We start from the raw sequence: 16,727 nt of genomic DNA on the forward strand, positions 1-16,727 counted from the left end.
CAAGTACCAGCAGGACTTGCAGTAATTATCCTAACAGCTACAATTTTAGCAACCAGTTCTTCTGAGCTAAACAGCCTTCACGCAGGCCTAGTTACAACTCTAAGAGAATGGCATTTGAAAAGCAATTCTCCTCTCCATGTTACAAACAGACACTAGAAAGCAGATATTTAACTGGTGAGCTCAGTCTGACTCTCCTATTAAATGGAGAATTTCTGGAAGCAGGGACTTCAGTGATTTGTGTCATTGCCTGGGGTGATAAATCCCCAGAAGCCCCCCTCAGACCACAGCATTATCTGCTGTATGAACAAAAGGGACGAGTTCCTGCTCCAAAAACCTTACAACCCAAGCTGAACCAAACTAACCAGATCCTCTCTCAAACAAGAGGAAAGATTTCCCCATCAGCTTCCATTTCTCAGTTCACTTTACTACCAAATAACATTGTCTTGAGGATAAAAAGATAAAGAAGAGGGCTTTCAAATGCCAATTTTCATTGTCCTAGCTCAGACCAGAGCAAACAGAAAGTATAAAAGGATGTGAGGCATTTCAGGCTGTACCAGGTAGCTGTTGTATAATAATCACCAACAGGATTAAGGCTTTCAAAGCACTCTTAAGTTTTCTTGGTGTTCACTAAACAGCAATAAGGCTGTGTTGAGGTTGAAGTAGAACTGAGGAGACAAACAACCCTAAGAGACTTCCCAGCTAGAGGAGAAAGCTGAGATTCACCACAGCATTGGCCCTGCCCCAGCCAGGATCTGATAGACCCTCTGCACTGGATTCAGCACATCCCAAAGCCAACAGGCTTCAGAAGACTTTAGCAATGTCTTGCATCAGTGATTCACAGACAAGATCCTCTATTCCCACTCAGCAATCCCTACAGAAAAAAGCTGCTAAACCTTTAGTGTATCAACCAGAGCAGCCTCCAGGTAGTATCAGCCAAAGAACACAAAAAGCAATAGAGTCCCTCTTCAGAACTCCAGCATACAACAGTGATCAAATAGAACAATCCTCTGCTTTTTCCAAATTTCTTATTGTTTCCATGGCTTTCCCCTCAAGACAACAAAAAGTTTCACTTGTAACTGATGTACTTACATGATCTTAACACAAGACTGCCAAGCTGCAAGTCTAGAAATCAGCACAGCCTAGACTGGAAACTAACAAAATTGGGAGATTCTGATCTCTCTGGACAAGTTACAAGAGCTAGCAGGTATACCAAGCTTCACTAAAAATAAATATTTATATATATATAGTTTGTACCTACATCACCTAGGCCCTGTGAAGTTGCTGGCTATTTTTCCTAGGTGCTCCCCCAGAATTACAAACATCACTCATGTGTCAGCTCATGTGGTTTTCAGGTAGCTACTGAAGTAATTTTTAAAGACTGTAAGATTCATTCTACAGTTCAAGAGACCCTAGAAGTAATTCTACTGGAAATCTGAGTGTGACAAGATGATGTGAATCCCAAGAAGCTTGGAGTGGTGAGGAAGTGGCCAAAACAAAAATGACAAAGTAACTTTCAGTATATCATACCATGATGCAAGCAGCTTCACTGAAATGTCTGTGTTAGACCAAAAGAAGACATACCCAGGAGTGCAGTGAGTTTGGGAAGCAAACCAACATGGACCATTTTACTTCTCAGGCCTGTGTCAAAGGAGAGATTCAGCAAGAGTCGAAGAGTGATGTTCAGCAGGTCTTCATGTTCACACGGTACCATTTTCACAAGTTTTTCAACAATATCCATTTCAACCTGTATTTCAAGGGAAAAAAACCAAAACCATAATCCATCCAAACTTACTCTGCCTTCAATATCCAATTTGTAGCCATAACAGTGACTGTTAATGCAGTTTCATCTGAAGTAGTTTCACTTATGCCTTTGTGGTTGAAGTCTTCTAGATTGGCTAACTGGGAAACATTGATTAAAAAAAGGCTTTGAACCAATAAATTCATATGTCTTGGAAACATTTCTCGCTGTTGCAATACAGCAGGAATGTGGTGAAGACATCACCTAGATTAGGGTGAGCAAACTCATTTAAACTTTAACACATGCAATCCTGCAGCAACTGCCAGTGGAGTCAAAGATAGACCCAACCAAGAAAGACAGAAAATTGGCATCCAAAAAGAATTTGAGACCCTTCACTATGAATTGCAAATGAACCCCTAGCCAGAAGTGTGCATGTGCTCTCAGAAGAGGCATGCCATCCTACATGTCAATTTAATAAAAGCATGAAAGTCATCTTGAAACATGTATCACTTTCAAATTAAAAAGTGGAATCCAGAAACTGAGAAGTGGTATCAGTTCCTGAGATCATGTTCACTTTACCAGCCAGAAAACACATCTGAACTGGCAAGACTTCAGAAAGTTTTTATCATGTTTTAAGCAACATTTCTGAGCTTTTATTTGACACAATCTTTTAAACGCATTCTTTTTTTTTTTTTTGTTTCCCAGATCCTTCTTTGGCCAGAAGGAGGCACATAAAATTACTTGGCATTCTTCAGACTTCTCCATGTACATTACTAGTCTGGTTATAAATAGACACTGAATGAATACTAAGAAAAGAAACTACAGCTCTCCCCACACAGCACAGTGCAATAATCAACGACTGCCTGGACAGCTTTGATCAGAAACAATCAGATAGCAAGAACTCCTACCTCACTGCTTTGAATTTCATATGGCCCTGCAACAGCCAAGGAAAGAATGTGCTATAAATACACATGGATTATTCACTTGTACTCAGAATCAGGTGCTGCACAACTAATCTTGGATCATTTTGCCTTGGACAGTTTTGTATTAATGCCCAATACAAATATCAGAACAACTTTTCCTTCACTGGTAGCTTTCCTTAATAATACCATGGAGAAAAAAGCATCATCTTTATTATCAGTAAGGAATGCTCAGACAGCTGACCTGAAGCACACCAACATTTCCAAAATTGTTAGAACACTCTGAAATCAAATTGATTCAACAACTTTGTTTATCTTTCCAGTAAATCAGAAGGAATGGGGAAAGTGAGCCAGCAAATCAGTGGGCTGCAGAGCTAATTCATATTTTCCTAATCAAGTCCCATATATAAATAAGGGAGATATTTCTTGTCTGCAGTGTTCAGTGCACATGCATGCAAAGGTCCAGTTAATTCACTGCTGCTTTTACACAGATCTTTTCATCTCACAATCTCTGTGTACCATTGATTTCAGATTACCTCTTGGATAAAGAAAATTTATCATTTTCATCTAATTAATTGTAATAGAGGCACAAAGGTGAAGTCAAGTATCTATTAAAGTATCAATAAAGGAGGTACTTGGCTAGAGTTTGAAGTCACAAAACAAATTATGCTACAATTTCAGAAGTGTAAGATTTCACAAAAAAAATTATAAAGAATAACTGCCTCCAGTTCTTAAGAGCTACTGGCAGCAGGAAGGAACCAAACTGACACAGGAAATACATAAACTAGAATAAAGAGAATAAATATCTCTCTTCCCAAGTCAATACATGGCAGAAACAACACAATGTTGTCACAAGAGTATAGTCTGGGGGCAGAGTCATGGGCATCACCATAAGTGAGGGTATAACAAGACTCTGAGGTGCTGAATTCAAAATCTGGAATTTTGTGGATCATATTTTGCATCATATTCTCTGGTTGGGATTTCCTCAAAACTGTTTGCAGTAAGTTATGACTGGATGTTGTGTTTTTGTTGCACTCATTTTACTTGTAACAAAACAGGATAATCAGTGCTAGAGATACTCAGTGTGAAAACAGAGATGTTTCCCTTTTCCCTCCAACCACACAAAGTTTTCTGATCTCCAACCTTTCCAGCATTCAGTGGAGTGCTACAAGTCTCACCATATCATTTTTGTTCTCCATGAAAATGCTGAGTTTCTTCAGGAAGGTTACAACGAGGATGAGCAGCTCAAAATTATCGCGGTCCAGCGCTTTCACCAACATGTGCACAATGTTCTTGTTCCTCATCTTCAGCTCAATGCGAGTATCCTCAGCGAGGTTTAGCAGCAGGTAAATTGCCACTGACAAAGGTCAACACAAATCACACCAACAGATCATACCCAACACAGCTAAACAAGCCTCTATTTACACTTGAAGTGCTGAAGACAAGACTTTCAGAAGCATTATGCTCCCTTCTCAATACATTTTGAAGGAAATTTGCCAGTGAATGCTTTTTTTTTTTGCCTCTTTAAAAAGCATTAAGATTCCTTCTAATTGTGGCTCTGAAAAAAATTAGAATTATGATCACTAGAAGCTTCTTATGTTGTGTGGTTTGTATTTTTTCTAAATTTCAATTGCAACAGGAGGCAGCAAAAAGCCCCCCTCAGGAAAGGTATGCACTCAAATAATTTCAATCTAACATGAAGTGTATTTATTACAAAAACTGAGATAGAATGAAATCTATTCAAAGAGTCAGATACAAGCTAAATTAGGCAAATTTGAAAAAAAATTCAAATACCCAACTCCTCCCAAACCAACATAATGAGCAAAGAGGAATGGATCACTTTTGCTCTTCTTCTTCTTCTGACAAATGGTTTTTAAAATTATTAATAGCATCAAACAATCTGATTAAGTACTCGTTGCTATTCTTTGGCAACACTCTTCCATACTCATCCATGTTTAAGACATCCCAGTTGTAACAAGAATCAAACAGGATGCCTCAGCCATGTTTACCAACAACAAAATAATTTGCTATTTGGATTTGGTACCTCTAAGCAGCTGCTCCTGCTTGACAACCAGCCCTTTGTATTTCTTATAAGTTTTCTCATAGTCCTTTTTCAGGGTTTGATTTTCAGGATCTTCATCAAGTGAAATTAGAGAAGTTAAGGAGTTCAGAGAGAAGTGATACAGGCTAGATGACAATTGTCCTCTAAAGTGTTCCTCAATCACCAGTGAAAAGCAAGGCATCTATGGAATACCCAGTGTCAAAACTCTCACTCAGCACCAGCTGCTACACCTGCAATCCAGGCCATGATTCTTCTCTCCTTCTAGGCCAGGATATTTTACGCCCTACTAAGCAGCACACATGTTCTAAGACATACTGCTGATAAAATACAACTTTTTTTTTCTTTCTGTGTTGCTTTAGCAGCTTCAGCTTAACCTCTTCCACATCCCAAAATCTTCACTCTTGGTCCTTCTCATATCTGCAATTATATTTTCCACTTTCTGGTAAATTCTACTGCTTTTACAGAAGGTGCTGTGCACTCATCTTGTGTAACCCAACAACACTCATCAAGACAAGTCAGAAGCCATGAGGCTACACCAGAACATCAAAAGGATATCAGCTTTCTTCTTTTTAGCAAGTTCTTCCTGCCAAAGTTCATGTCTCTTCAGTTCATGGTCTATGATATTCATACACAGAGCTCCAATTTTGTAATGTGTGATTATCCCATGAAATTGAGAGAAACTACATTGAAGAAATAATACTTGTGAGGAACAAGTGCCAACAATTCCATATCTACTTTGACATCTATGGTAATAATACTGCACCACATCAAATATTAAAAAAGGTATTTACAGTTTGCCCCATTAATGCACTTTCCTACTGGAAAATTATTTCAAAACAAGAACAACCCCTGAAAACATTAATATTTTCTCAACTTGTAGAAAGATAAGGAATAGTTTGTTGATCCAGATCAAAATAAAAACACATTCCAATTTTTATGCATAATGGAAAAGTTTTTCCCCTCAGCCCTGCCTTCCATTCTGCAAGTGCTTCAAAGCACTGTCTCCTCACCAGAAATAGAATAGAGACCTAAAATCAAGGTAAATGCAATTTCTGCTTGAATTATTTCTAGGCAGGGTATGCAGAAACTGGCATAGCTAAATAAGAACAAGTGCTCACTTCAGTTTTGAACACTGTTTCTTCCCTGTAGGTGTGCCGATGGAAATTAGAGGTGGCAGCTCAGCCACCTTTTATTTCTGACACAAAGCTATAAGTCAAAATCTTTACTAGCTTCTTCACAGCTCTCCTACATGCCTCACCATGAGAGTTCTTTTTGTTATAAGTGATAAAACTAAAGCACAAGTGTGTTTCTGTCTGTTCTTCCTGTTTCAGTGAAGTTTTGCAGCACAGAGCAATAAACAAATGAAAAGCCACTAAAAGCAGAGCTACGTTCTTTTTGTCCCCTAAATCCAGGGACTCTGCACTCACCTTGAAAAGCAGAAGAAAATGTAAATTATATTGGTAGCCAGTTCAATGCTTTGTTTCCAGTCTTCCCTCAGCACTCTAGCCAATGCACCCAGGGCAGTTTCTGAAGTGAAACAAGATTTAGAGAAGCATCAGCATTTTGTGTCCCTCCTTTCTAGCTTGTGAGCCTCAGAATTTGAATACACCTTATTCTACATCTATCAGTTTTCTAGTGGAACATTCTCACAGGTATCTCACTTTAACAGGCAGCACTGCTCACCAGTTCTGTTTGGAGGCAGTACCAGAGAGTGCCCTGGGTGGTCACCCTGTCACAAACCCCAAGAGGCAGCAGCATGGAAGGAAAGTGCAACACTGAATTAATCTCAAAACTGCCACTAACCTTCAGATCTTGTGGCCTCTGCCAGATCTGTGCTCCATACTGCATTGTGTCCCTGCCTAAAACACTACAATTTTCACTTTCAAATCCCCTTTAAATTCTGCCTGGACAGATAATATTTCTCATCCCTCTTTCCATTTATTTTCCCCCCTGAATCTACTTCATATTATTTAATAATTTGGTTGCTCCTCGTCTTATTTAATTTCACTTTTCCAGTCACGTTCCCCTAGCTAGTCTCTCATCATGTACACCATGTTCCTTGATCACAAAAGCAGCAACTGGGAACATGAAGCACTAAATATTTTCAACAACTCTTAGGGACAAGCCATTATTTCATGGCTCACCATTCCCATCCCATCTTCCATGGTGACACTGCAAGATGGGCACGTATTGAAGTCATCAACACATGAGGGTATAAGGGCTCAGCAAAAGAGACAAAAAGGGCAAGGAAAGAAAATAAAAAAATTAATTCATGCCAGCTTGCAAATCCTCTTTTCAAGGCAAGTTCCCTGATCTACACCAATACATTCCCTTATCCAGCAATAATGCCAGCTGGAGTTAATTGAACACCAAAATAACTAGGATCAGAAAAAAATAGCTGAAGCCTCTAGAGGCCAGGAAGATTTCCGTATTAGGCTCACCTAAGACCAGTCTGAGCAGCATCCATTTGGAGAGAGACCCAACAGAGCTTTGATGGCCACCTTATTATATACAGAGAAACAGAGCCTAGCAAACTAAAGACAATCCCAAATTAAAGGTGAACTACTTTTCCCTGGACACAAATGAACAGCACATCAAGAGAAATTACCATTGGGTTTTAAAATTACCATTTATAAGCAGCTCTTCCAAATTATCAGGATTCCTGGCCAGCTGCAGGATGAGGGCAGAGCCACGCACCTTGTCAGGAATGTCCTCGTACAGTAACTCAATGTACTCATCCATGTCATTGATATTGGCAACTTCATCAATCTGAAAGCAGTCAGAGCAAGGGTTTCACTGAGAGACAGGACAATTCAACACCAGCAATCACAATTCAGTTGTCACATCAAAGGGCACTCAGCTTCTGAGCACAGATCTTACGCAAAAATAAAATACAAGTAAAAAAATCCCAACACGTGCAGAATGACTGCCAATGCCAATGCAGGAAATCTGAGGAGATATAATTCCTAAAAATCAAAGGATGCTCAGGATGTCCTGTCTGATGTTCCAGTCCTCACTGTCTGTCCTGCTGTGTGCTATACTTGGAGGGGTAAGTATGCAAGTCAAATATTTTACCCTTTTTGGATATAATTTTTTTCCATTGTGCAGTACTTCCACACCAAGTTTTTTGCTTAAAAAACAAGAAGCAAAATACCACAGGAATTCAGCATTTCCTCTCCCCTCCTCCCTTTTGTAACTGCTTACTGAAGTAGTAAACAGGGGTTTGCATTTCTCTTTTAACACCAATACTTACCTCTGTTCCTTCAAATGGGGGTGGATCTTTTGGCTTGCTGGTTTTCTCTTTCCTTTCTACAAAGAAAAAGACATGGGTGCAGTTAAGTTACACACAAGCACAGACCAAACACATATCCATTGTTCTCATGAACACTCCAGTTAAATCAAGCTCGAAGTCCTTTTGTGTCCAGCTGACCTGCCAGACTAACACAGGTTTCTCAACCTGAACAGTCCTAGGGAGTAAAACAAATCCTCAGCTGCCTTTTGACAACTCACTCTAAATGATCAGTGACAGCCCTGTCAGGTGGGGAGACAGAGGCTAATAAACCTTAGAGCAAGCCCAGAGTGACAACACTCACTCCCACAGTGAGACATCAGCAGCTTTGATCCTGCTTGTGCCCTGCGACACACCAAGACACAGAAATGCAGAGTGAAAGAAGGTTAAACATTCAAAGCTCTTACAATCAAACCCCATACATAACATAAATCTTCATTTTAAATGTCTCACTAGGAATCCAGTTTGAGAACAAAGCTTACCATTTCAGGGCTGCAAGAAACCTAGGTAACCACAAAGTAATGTAAAGTCTAATGTTAAATATTCAACTATGCCCTGAGCAGAAAGTTTAAGGTGAACTTAAGACATAAATAGGAGCACCAAGAGGCCAGGAACTTTAGATGAGATGAGATGAGAGAAATACCCCAGGCACCAAAGCTTGTCAGGCTCTGAGAGTCTCCAGCTTTACACACAGCCCAAATTCAGCCTAGGCACACTCTGTACCCTTGCAGGAGGTGATGGCAGAGATCTTTCTAGGAAGATCCTCTTAGAGACTTCTGATGTTACTGTAATTGCAGATTCAATATGATGAGGCTGCACCCAGTAGCCAAATCTGTACTTCTCAAGTCCTGCTAAAGCACAAGGCAGCCAGTAAGAAGCATCAATACCAAATGTAACCAAATAATAAAAAAAGTTTGGTTATTTAAAAGATAATTTCCTCGCTTCAAGATCATAATTGTTTCCAAGGGTGATAAAGATATGTTTCCTACAGTGACTATCCCCAGAGAATTGGTACATCAGGCACATTGGGCTCTCAGCTAGGAACACCTCAGTATTTGCTCAAGGCTGAGGCACCCTAGTTCCAAGCTGCTTTGTTCCTGTATTTTTTACCTTTTCCTGCTGAGGAGTCTCTGCGGTTCTGCAGGTAGTACAGCAGCTGCTCCACTTCTCCAAGCTTGGAAGGGTGAATGAGCTTGCATTCTTCAACTACCTTTCGAGCCAGGGAACCAATGTCTGTGTTTGCATTAAGGCTCTTCAGCCGAATTCTGCAACACAGACAAGTCTCTTTTCAGTTTTTAAATTTTTTTATCTTCAGTCTTTTGATTATGTTTATACAGATAAGAATTTCTCAAAGCAGAAATGATCCTGATACACCCAGTGCCTGTGCCTTTCATGTCAAAGGGGTGTCTCTGAACTCCAAATGGCAAGCAAGCGTCAAAAGATTTGGTGGAGCGTAACTGTTCACGAGCTGACAAACAGCAACATTAAAGGCAGCTGGATGAACAGATCCCTTACAGCCATCTTAGACACAAAAGACAGTAATTGATTTGGATATATCCCATAAAAAGTGCGCAAGACCACAATGGAGTATTGCAGACAAAAAAAACTCCCAAATGAGAGACAGTTCTGGGTGTTTGTCTGCACAGAAAGGTTCTTTTGCAGCGCCAGAAGTCTCCCACAGCTCTGGCACACCTGCAGCCAGGTCCACGAGCAATGAGCAGGAAGAAATCTCTGTGGTAATTAAAAACAGGGTGGAAAAAAAAAAGGAATTCCACCATCATGAAGATGCAAATTATGTTGATTCATCTGATAACAGAATATGTTTCTGGTATCTTCAAAAATTTGAGACAATTTAAGGACTCTCTTTTCTTTTTCCTCCAATTATTCTTCTAACACACACTCACACAGGCAGCCACTTCAGTTCAAATTTTCAAAAAGAAATCAGTACAGAGATAAAACCCCCTAGAATAGATCCAACCTTGCAGCTTGAAAAATGAAGTTATGATAGTTCTCTTAGCTTTTCCAGTGGGGAATATTTTAATGGTCTTGAAAGAAATTAACCAGGCAAAAGTGATTTGCAGATAAAGCAGTGAATTCACTGGTTGGGCAGATCAAAACAACAGGAGAGCCAACAGCTGGAGCACAAGGCTGTCAGGAGCTTCAATGGTACTTCTTGCTTCAACATGAACTACCATTTGCACAGGAAACAATCACTTTTCTCTGCCTCAACTACCCATCATGTAAAACAGGAGTCATCATTTTTCTTTACAAAACACCTTAAACGACATGGCTGAAAAGCAATTTACAACGTGTGTTTCAGATGTTAACCTTCCCAGGCACATGTTATTTCCTGGCTTTGAAACCCTCTGCTGGTCCAGCACTAAGTTCCATAAAGATTATAAACTACAATTTCTCAGAGTAGGTGGTACTCTGAGTTATTGAATCTATGAAAATTGAAATAAAATATCAAAGCTTGCTATGACCTTACATTTTCTGACATTCCTTGCGTTCCCCCAGCATGGGGTCTCCCAGCTCTCCCAGAATCGTTGCTTCCACTTCATAATGGACAATGAGGGCTTTCTCAGATGGATGCACATCTATGTTACGTCCTTTTACCTTCCTGTCATAAAAGGAAAAAGATTGATTAAATGAGAAGCTCAGAAAACACACCAGAGCAGAAATCAGGTACCTGCCATGCAGGCCCTAAACCCAAGGAATGCTCTCCTTCCACACCATATTCCATCCCACACAGCTGTACCAAAGCCTGGTGCTAGTAGCATATTCTTGGCTACTACCTGTAGTACAGAAATATCCAAACCACTGGTCAAGCCTCACTCAGAGAAATCAGGAAAGAAATCAAAGAAATCCTGTTCCACATCACCATAATGAGTAAAAAAAAGCATTTCACCAAGCAGGTGAATTTCCCAGTTAGTTCCCCATTACCTTGTCAGTATTGACAAATCTTTGTCTAATGGCCTTCACTTAGTGCACTCCTCTACAAATGCAATTTTTTTGTCATTCTCTTGGCTAACTCCTAGTAGTTACAATTCTCTAAGACTGAGAGATATAGATATATATTTCAAGAGAGAGTAGTTAAATTGAAATACAAATACATATAATTTGTATTTCAATATAACTACTCTCTCTTGAAACACAAACCTCTTTGCTACTGTTCTTCACCTCATTGTGCCTGCTGCCAGGCTTGAGGAATTACAAAAACCAACAGCTGCCATCAAAAGATATAAATCACGTCTACCTGCTTTTCTACAGCTACAGATCCTTGGGAGAAGTATTCTGGGGTATGCCAGTGCCAAAGGGGCCTGTCCTGCTCTCTCCTCCTTTGTGCCAACAATTCTGTGTCCATGCAGATCCAAGGCTCCTGAGGAAAGGCTCAGATGGATGAAGACACATCTCATTTCTGTTTTCAAAGTGCCAGAACCACATCCAGAGAATACAGGGACCCATTTTTATTCATTGGTAAAGATGACACTTGTCCCTTTTCCACTTGGTAGTGCCAATTGAATATGCACAGTCATGCCATAAACCAGGCTGCTAAACAGTGCAAAGTAAAACTACCTCCAAAATGTGGGTTCGGCTTTTGGGATGTGGAGTGAGTTTTTTGTTGGGTGTTCAGGTTTTTAGACTGATCATGTCCATAAAGAGAATTACAGGTGGCTTCACCAGTGGTCATATCAGCATCTCTGAGATAGCAGGTAGCCATGGCATTGGGTCAATTAGATCAGGAAAAATGACTTTAACCTCATAAAGCTGGAAATGTCAGCAAATCCAGATGCAGCCTATGCTGTAACCATTCTCAGCAGAAAATGTTTGAAATGTGTCTCCATCTACCCAGCTACTCTGGTGTCCACTTTTCCTTCTGCAGATAGAGCTGCAAAAAATACCTTTATCTTGAGATACAGCTGGCCAAAAAACCCCACAAACCACAGAAAGGTCAGCAAACCAAGAGTCCAGTTCAACTACCAGCCTTGCAAGGACATAAAGCTACACACAGCAAACAAAAATATCTCCCTAGTGCTGGAGAGGAACATTTTCCATGAAATCATGGCAAAACTCCCTTTATGGCTTGAGATTTTTTGAAGAGACTTGGGTTTGTTCCCCTTTAACAGTACCTTGAAGCAGATGTTTCATTACAGTCTGCTGTCACAAGGTCCAGTCTTGCAGGACAGAAAGCTTATGGCAAATCTATTTCAAAAAAATCCAGCTCTCACTCCCCACCTCCAAATATATTTCTCCCACACTGAGATCTATCAGGAGATGCCAACTGCAAACACTCAGGCTCCTGACAGTCAAAGCTCTGGTTAGTGACAGCTTAGGAATATTTACAGATATAAAGGAAAGGATGGGTAGAGAACAGAGTTTGTAAAAACAAGAATAAAGCTGGACTAACAGCTGATCATTGCCCAAAGAATTAGATCTTCCCATGTTTTCCCTGCTCCTGGCAGTCACCTTGCAGTTCAACATGAGGACTCATCAGTCCCTGTCACAGACAATTCCAGCAACCCAACAGAAAGCTCTCCATGTTTTGGAGAGGAAGTTTTTCACTGTGTAACAGAACTGAAGTGCTCTACAGAAAAGGAACAACACTTCCTATTTCTCATCAGGGAAAAGGAGGAGTGGAACCTCCTCCTTTTGGCAACAGTGAACCACTGATGAGCTTAGCAACCAGGAGAGCCTTAGCTTAAGACTGCTTAAAGAGTTTTAGGATTTCCCATATTTAATTTTTTTCTTTCAGAGGGATAGATGGTAAACTGAAGAACTTAGAACTGCAGAGATTTTCTGCCTTCTCACACTGACACACACCCTCTCTGCCTGAGCTATTTCTGAGCTAATGAAGTCACAAATCAATACACAGCCAAGCTCCCTCTCTGAAAGTCCTGCCTTGTGAAATGCTTGAGTACCTACACTAAAATGTACTCCCCAGCCACTGAAGTTGTTTTTAATTTTGAAAACACTGCATTCAGATTGTCAGCATCACAAGGCAAATCTTCATTTACAGAAAAAAAAACCTCTCCTCTCCCTCAAATCTACAAACATCTTTAGTGATTTTCTACACATCCTGAGTCTGTGAATCACGTCATAAAACATTTGAAACTGCAAATATTATAATGAGTAGAAACAGCAATGCACTGGGGAGCTCTCATGCACATCAGCCTGTCCTTTCACTTCACTGCTTGCTTTGTCAACAAGAACCCAGTTCAGTTCAAGCTTTAAAGAGGAAGGCCTTTTCCACAGACAAAAGCTGCAAGCTGAGCTCACATAACCAAAGCTGGAGTGTTAATATCCTTTATTAACTAATTCCTTTAGAGGGAAAAAGCAAAAGCAAACTATCCTAATGAAAAGTGGCACAAAGCACACGTGGGTAAGGCTGAAAATTCAATAACAAATCCCAGCAAGTCAGACTGGGTGGGAGGGGGAGTGCCCATGCAGGGTGACAAAGAGAAACAGGGAGCACAAGAGTACCAGACTTGCACACCAGCCTGGCCACGTTAAACAGCACAGCAGGTAGTTTTGGGTTTGTGCCCCCAAAAAAGAGAGACAACCACACCTGTTGCAGGGATGACTACAAAACAAAGATTCCTACAAAATCACATAAGATGGTACAAACTGAACAGGTAAGGCTAAAAAAACCAGGCACTGCTCTACAGTTACAGCTGTTGATTTAATTATAGGTGGCATTTGATTTTTACCCATCATGGTATGGCTATGACAGAACTGACATTCAAAGATTATCAAGAGGATTTTTTTTTTCCCTGCACTGTTTACAACTATGGAGCTTAATATGTGGCATGTAAGGGGAAAAAAAGCAAAACCTAGACAGTGTAAACAGGAAATTCTGCAAATACTAATAAACGGAAAAGAAGTAAAAAACAAGAGCAGGAATTCCCTAGGATGAAAGACGAGGTGGATAAAAATCACCAGCACGACAGGAGGAAGTGACACTGTCCATGTGTGACACATGACATGTGAACAGAGGCCTGGATGACCTGGCATCTTTTGGGATTGATTCACTTTTGCTCTGGAACAACTGACAGAGCTCCAAGAACTGCCAGCTCAGGCCCTGTTCTTTATGCTGACTGGTCTTGCTGACAAACAGATAAAAGGCACCATTCATTCATCACACCTGCAACACCAAACCTTTATACCCCACAGTTACCTCTTCCATCCACACCACCTGTCCTGCCCAATCTGCCATGCCATTCTCTTAACATCTCCTCTGCATCAGTCTCCCTGCTGCTCCTTGAACCTGACCTTACTGTCTCTTATCCCATCCCTGATCCTCAAAGCAGCCACCTGCACCTAGTACACAATGATCCTCTCCACTCATCTCCTAATAACACCTATTCTCCTCTCAACCCGCTGTCACTTCAGTGCCTCATCACAAGCACACCACAAAATGCCACCACAGCCATCCCCAGACCAGAGCACCCTCCAAACTCCTCCTTCTCCTCCCCAGCAGCACCCACCCCACTTCTCTGCCCACTCTGCCTTTGTAACCTTCACTCATCCTTAACCCTCCCAGTGCTCATCCAAACCTTCTTCCCAATAGACTGGGGCAAGCTGAGGGGGGACCGCCTAAACAAATCTGTCTCCCATTCCCTCACCCCTCACCCACCTCACCCAGCACACCACAGCCTCCAGCCAGCTTCCAAACCAGCCCCTCCTCACTCGCCATACCTCCACCCACCTCATCATCACCCCTCCCAAAACACTCTCCATTGTCACCACCCCAGCTATAGCCTCCCATCCATCCCCAAGCCAGTCCTCACTACAACCTCAGCCTCACATGCCACCCCACCGCTCCCCCATATTCCCCCACGCACCCCCTGCAAACACCCCGCAACACCTGGGTCTCGCACCCCACAACCTGACACACTCCATCCTCCCTCGGCACAACCTGCCGCGCCCCAACCGCCGAGACTTCCCCTCCACCCCCCCTCACCCCGTTCATCCCCCCGGCACGAACCGCCGCCCCTCGTGCCCGTGCTCCCCGGTTACCTCTTGAGGTACCGGGCGTCCTCGCCCTGCATGGCGGCGGTCAGGGGATGGGATGGGATTGGGGGGGGGGCCGGGCAGGGCGCGGCCCCGCGCGCGCGGTGCTCGTTACCAGGGAGAGCGCGAGCCCCGCCCCGCCCCGCGCACGCGCGCCGCCCTCACCCCGCCCCGCCCCGGCCCCGCCTTTCCCTCCCCGTTAGCGCCCCCTGCAGGCGCGGGGGAGGCGCTGCCCCGCCGGCTGCCGGCCCCACACGGCACGGAGCGGGCCCCTCCCGTTCGCTTGCGGGGGATCACGACATGAAAAGAAAAAAAAGAAATTGTGTTGGGTTTTTTTCCCCTCCCTAAATATGTACGCAAAAGTTAGTTTCTAAACTTGAACACGCTGCGTTTCTGGGCGTCGATGTGATTCAGGCTATTAGAGACTTGGCTGAGAGTGAATGACCTGACCTCAGTACAGTAGAGGCGGGTGGGTTGGTGCGCTTTACTTAGTCTTAGGTATTTCTTTAATTCCTAATTATTTTGAAATTGATATCACTGCCACCTCCTGCCAAACCATGAAATGGTTTTTCAATTAATCAGCAAGTTGGTTTTGGTGAGAGGTACTTCAGCAGGAGTGAGGGAGAATGTCAGAATGTAAAAAAAAGCGTGGGGGTGTAAAAAGACTCTTCACAGGAATCTATCCTGGCCAAGGCAGTGAGCAGGTACACAGGGATGCACCCAGGTGGGTTTGGGATGCCACATTGTAAAATGGTTTTCAGGTAATCAGCAAGTTGTTTTGGTCAGAGGTGGACACGCAAGCAGCAGGAGTGAGGGAGAATGTCAGAATGTTCACAGAATCACAGCACGGCTGGGTGGGAAGGGACCTCTGGAGATTGTCCTGGCCAAGGTAGAGTCACCCCGAGCAGGTGACACAGGGATGCACCCAGGTGGGTTTGGGATGCCACATTGTAAAATGGTTTTTCAGGTAATCAGCAAGTTGTTTTTGGTCAGAGGTGCTTCAGGACACTGCAAGCAGCAGGAGTGAGGGAGAATCTCAGAACGTTCACAGAATCACAGCATGGCCAGGTTGGAAGGCACCTCTGGAGATTGTCCTGGCCAAGGCAGGGTCACCCCAAGCAGGTGACACAGGGATGCACCCAGGTGGGTTTGGGATGCCTCCAGAGAGGGAGAATCTGCAACCTTCCTGGACAGCCTCCTCCATCACACTCAGTGCAAAAAACATCCTCATGTTGAGGTGGAACTTCTTGTGTTTCCATTCATAGCTGTTGAACCTCACTCTGCCACTGGACAGCACCGAAAACCATCTGGCACCATCCTCCTGGCACCTTCCTGGAGACATTTACATGGATTGTTGAGATCCCCTTTCTTCTCCAGACTAAGCTGTCCCAGCTCCTGCCGTCTCTCCTCACCCACAGATGCTCCAGACCCTGTGTGCAGTATGTAGAGGAGGATTGAAGAAGGGCTCTTGTGGTGTCCTGCCCCATTATGGCCACCTGAGCTGGTCACTGGTCCTCAGCACCCGCTCCTTGCCTTAAGGCAGCCTTGGTGTTTTGGCACATAATCTTCATTTTGGGTCACTGACACACAGAGGGCACGGGGATGACACAGCTGTAGCTCCAGACTCAGGCAAAGTGGCTGCAAATCCAAAATCATGTTGGAAAAGTCACATATTCAGCCAGCACCTGAATTTTCTGTCCCTTTATC

The 16,727-nt window shown here is 42.7% G+C and overlaps 1 protein-coding gene across 2 annotated transcripts in view; it reads right to left on the bottom strand.

Annotated features, from left to right (window-relative positions):
* Window positions 1–15,145, bottom strand: part of KIFAP3 (kinesin associated protein 3) — a 68,412-nt gene extending 53,267 nt beyond the window's left edge. For both annotated transcript variants that reach the window (XM_030953186.1, XM_030953185.1), the window contains exons 1-10: window positions 15,027–15,145; window positions 10,498–10,629; window positions 9,120–9,274; window positions 7,974–8,029; window positions 7,348–7,489; window positions 6,148–6,247; window positions 5,276–5,400; window positions 4,703–4,801; window positions 3,837–4,015; window positions 1,582–1,744 (exon numbers count right to left, since the gene is read on the bottom strand). In XM_030953186.1, coding sequence (XP_030809046.1) covers window positions 1,582–1,744; window positions 3,837–4,015; window positions 4,703–4,801; window positions 5,276–5,400; window positions 6,148–6,247; window positions 7,348–7,489; window positions 7,974–8,029; window positions 9,120–9,274; window positions 10,498–10,629; window positions 15,027–15,058 — 1,183 coding nt within the window. In that variant the 5' untranslated portion in view covers window positions 15,059–15,145. The remainder of the gene's footprint in view (window positions 1–1,581; window positions 1,745–3,836; window positions 4,016–4,702; window positions 4,802–5,275; window positions 5,401–6,147; window positions 6,248–7,347; window positions 7,490–7,973; window positions 8,030–9,119; window positions 9,275–10,497; window positions 10,630–15,026) is intronic.
* Window positions 15,146–16,727: the final 1,582 nt, after the last annotated feature.

Source organism: Camarhynchus parvulus, chromosome 8 (genome assembly GCF_901933205.1).
Source record: "Camarhynchus parvulus chromosome 8, STF_HiC, whole genome shotgun sequence".
In the NCBI taxonomy this organism is placed as follows: Eukaryota; Metazoa; Chordata; class Aves; order Passeriformes; family Thraupidae; genus Camarhynchus; species Camarhynchus parvulus.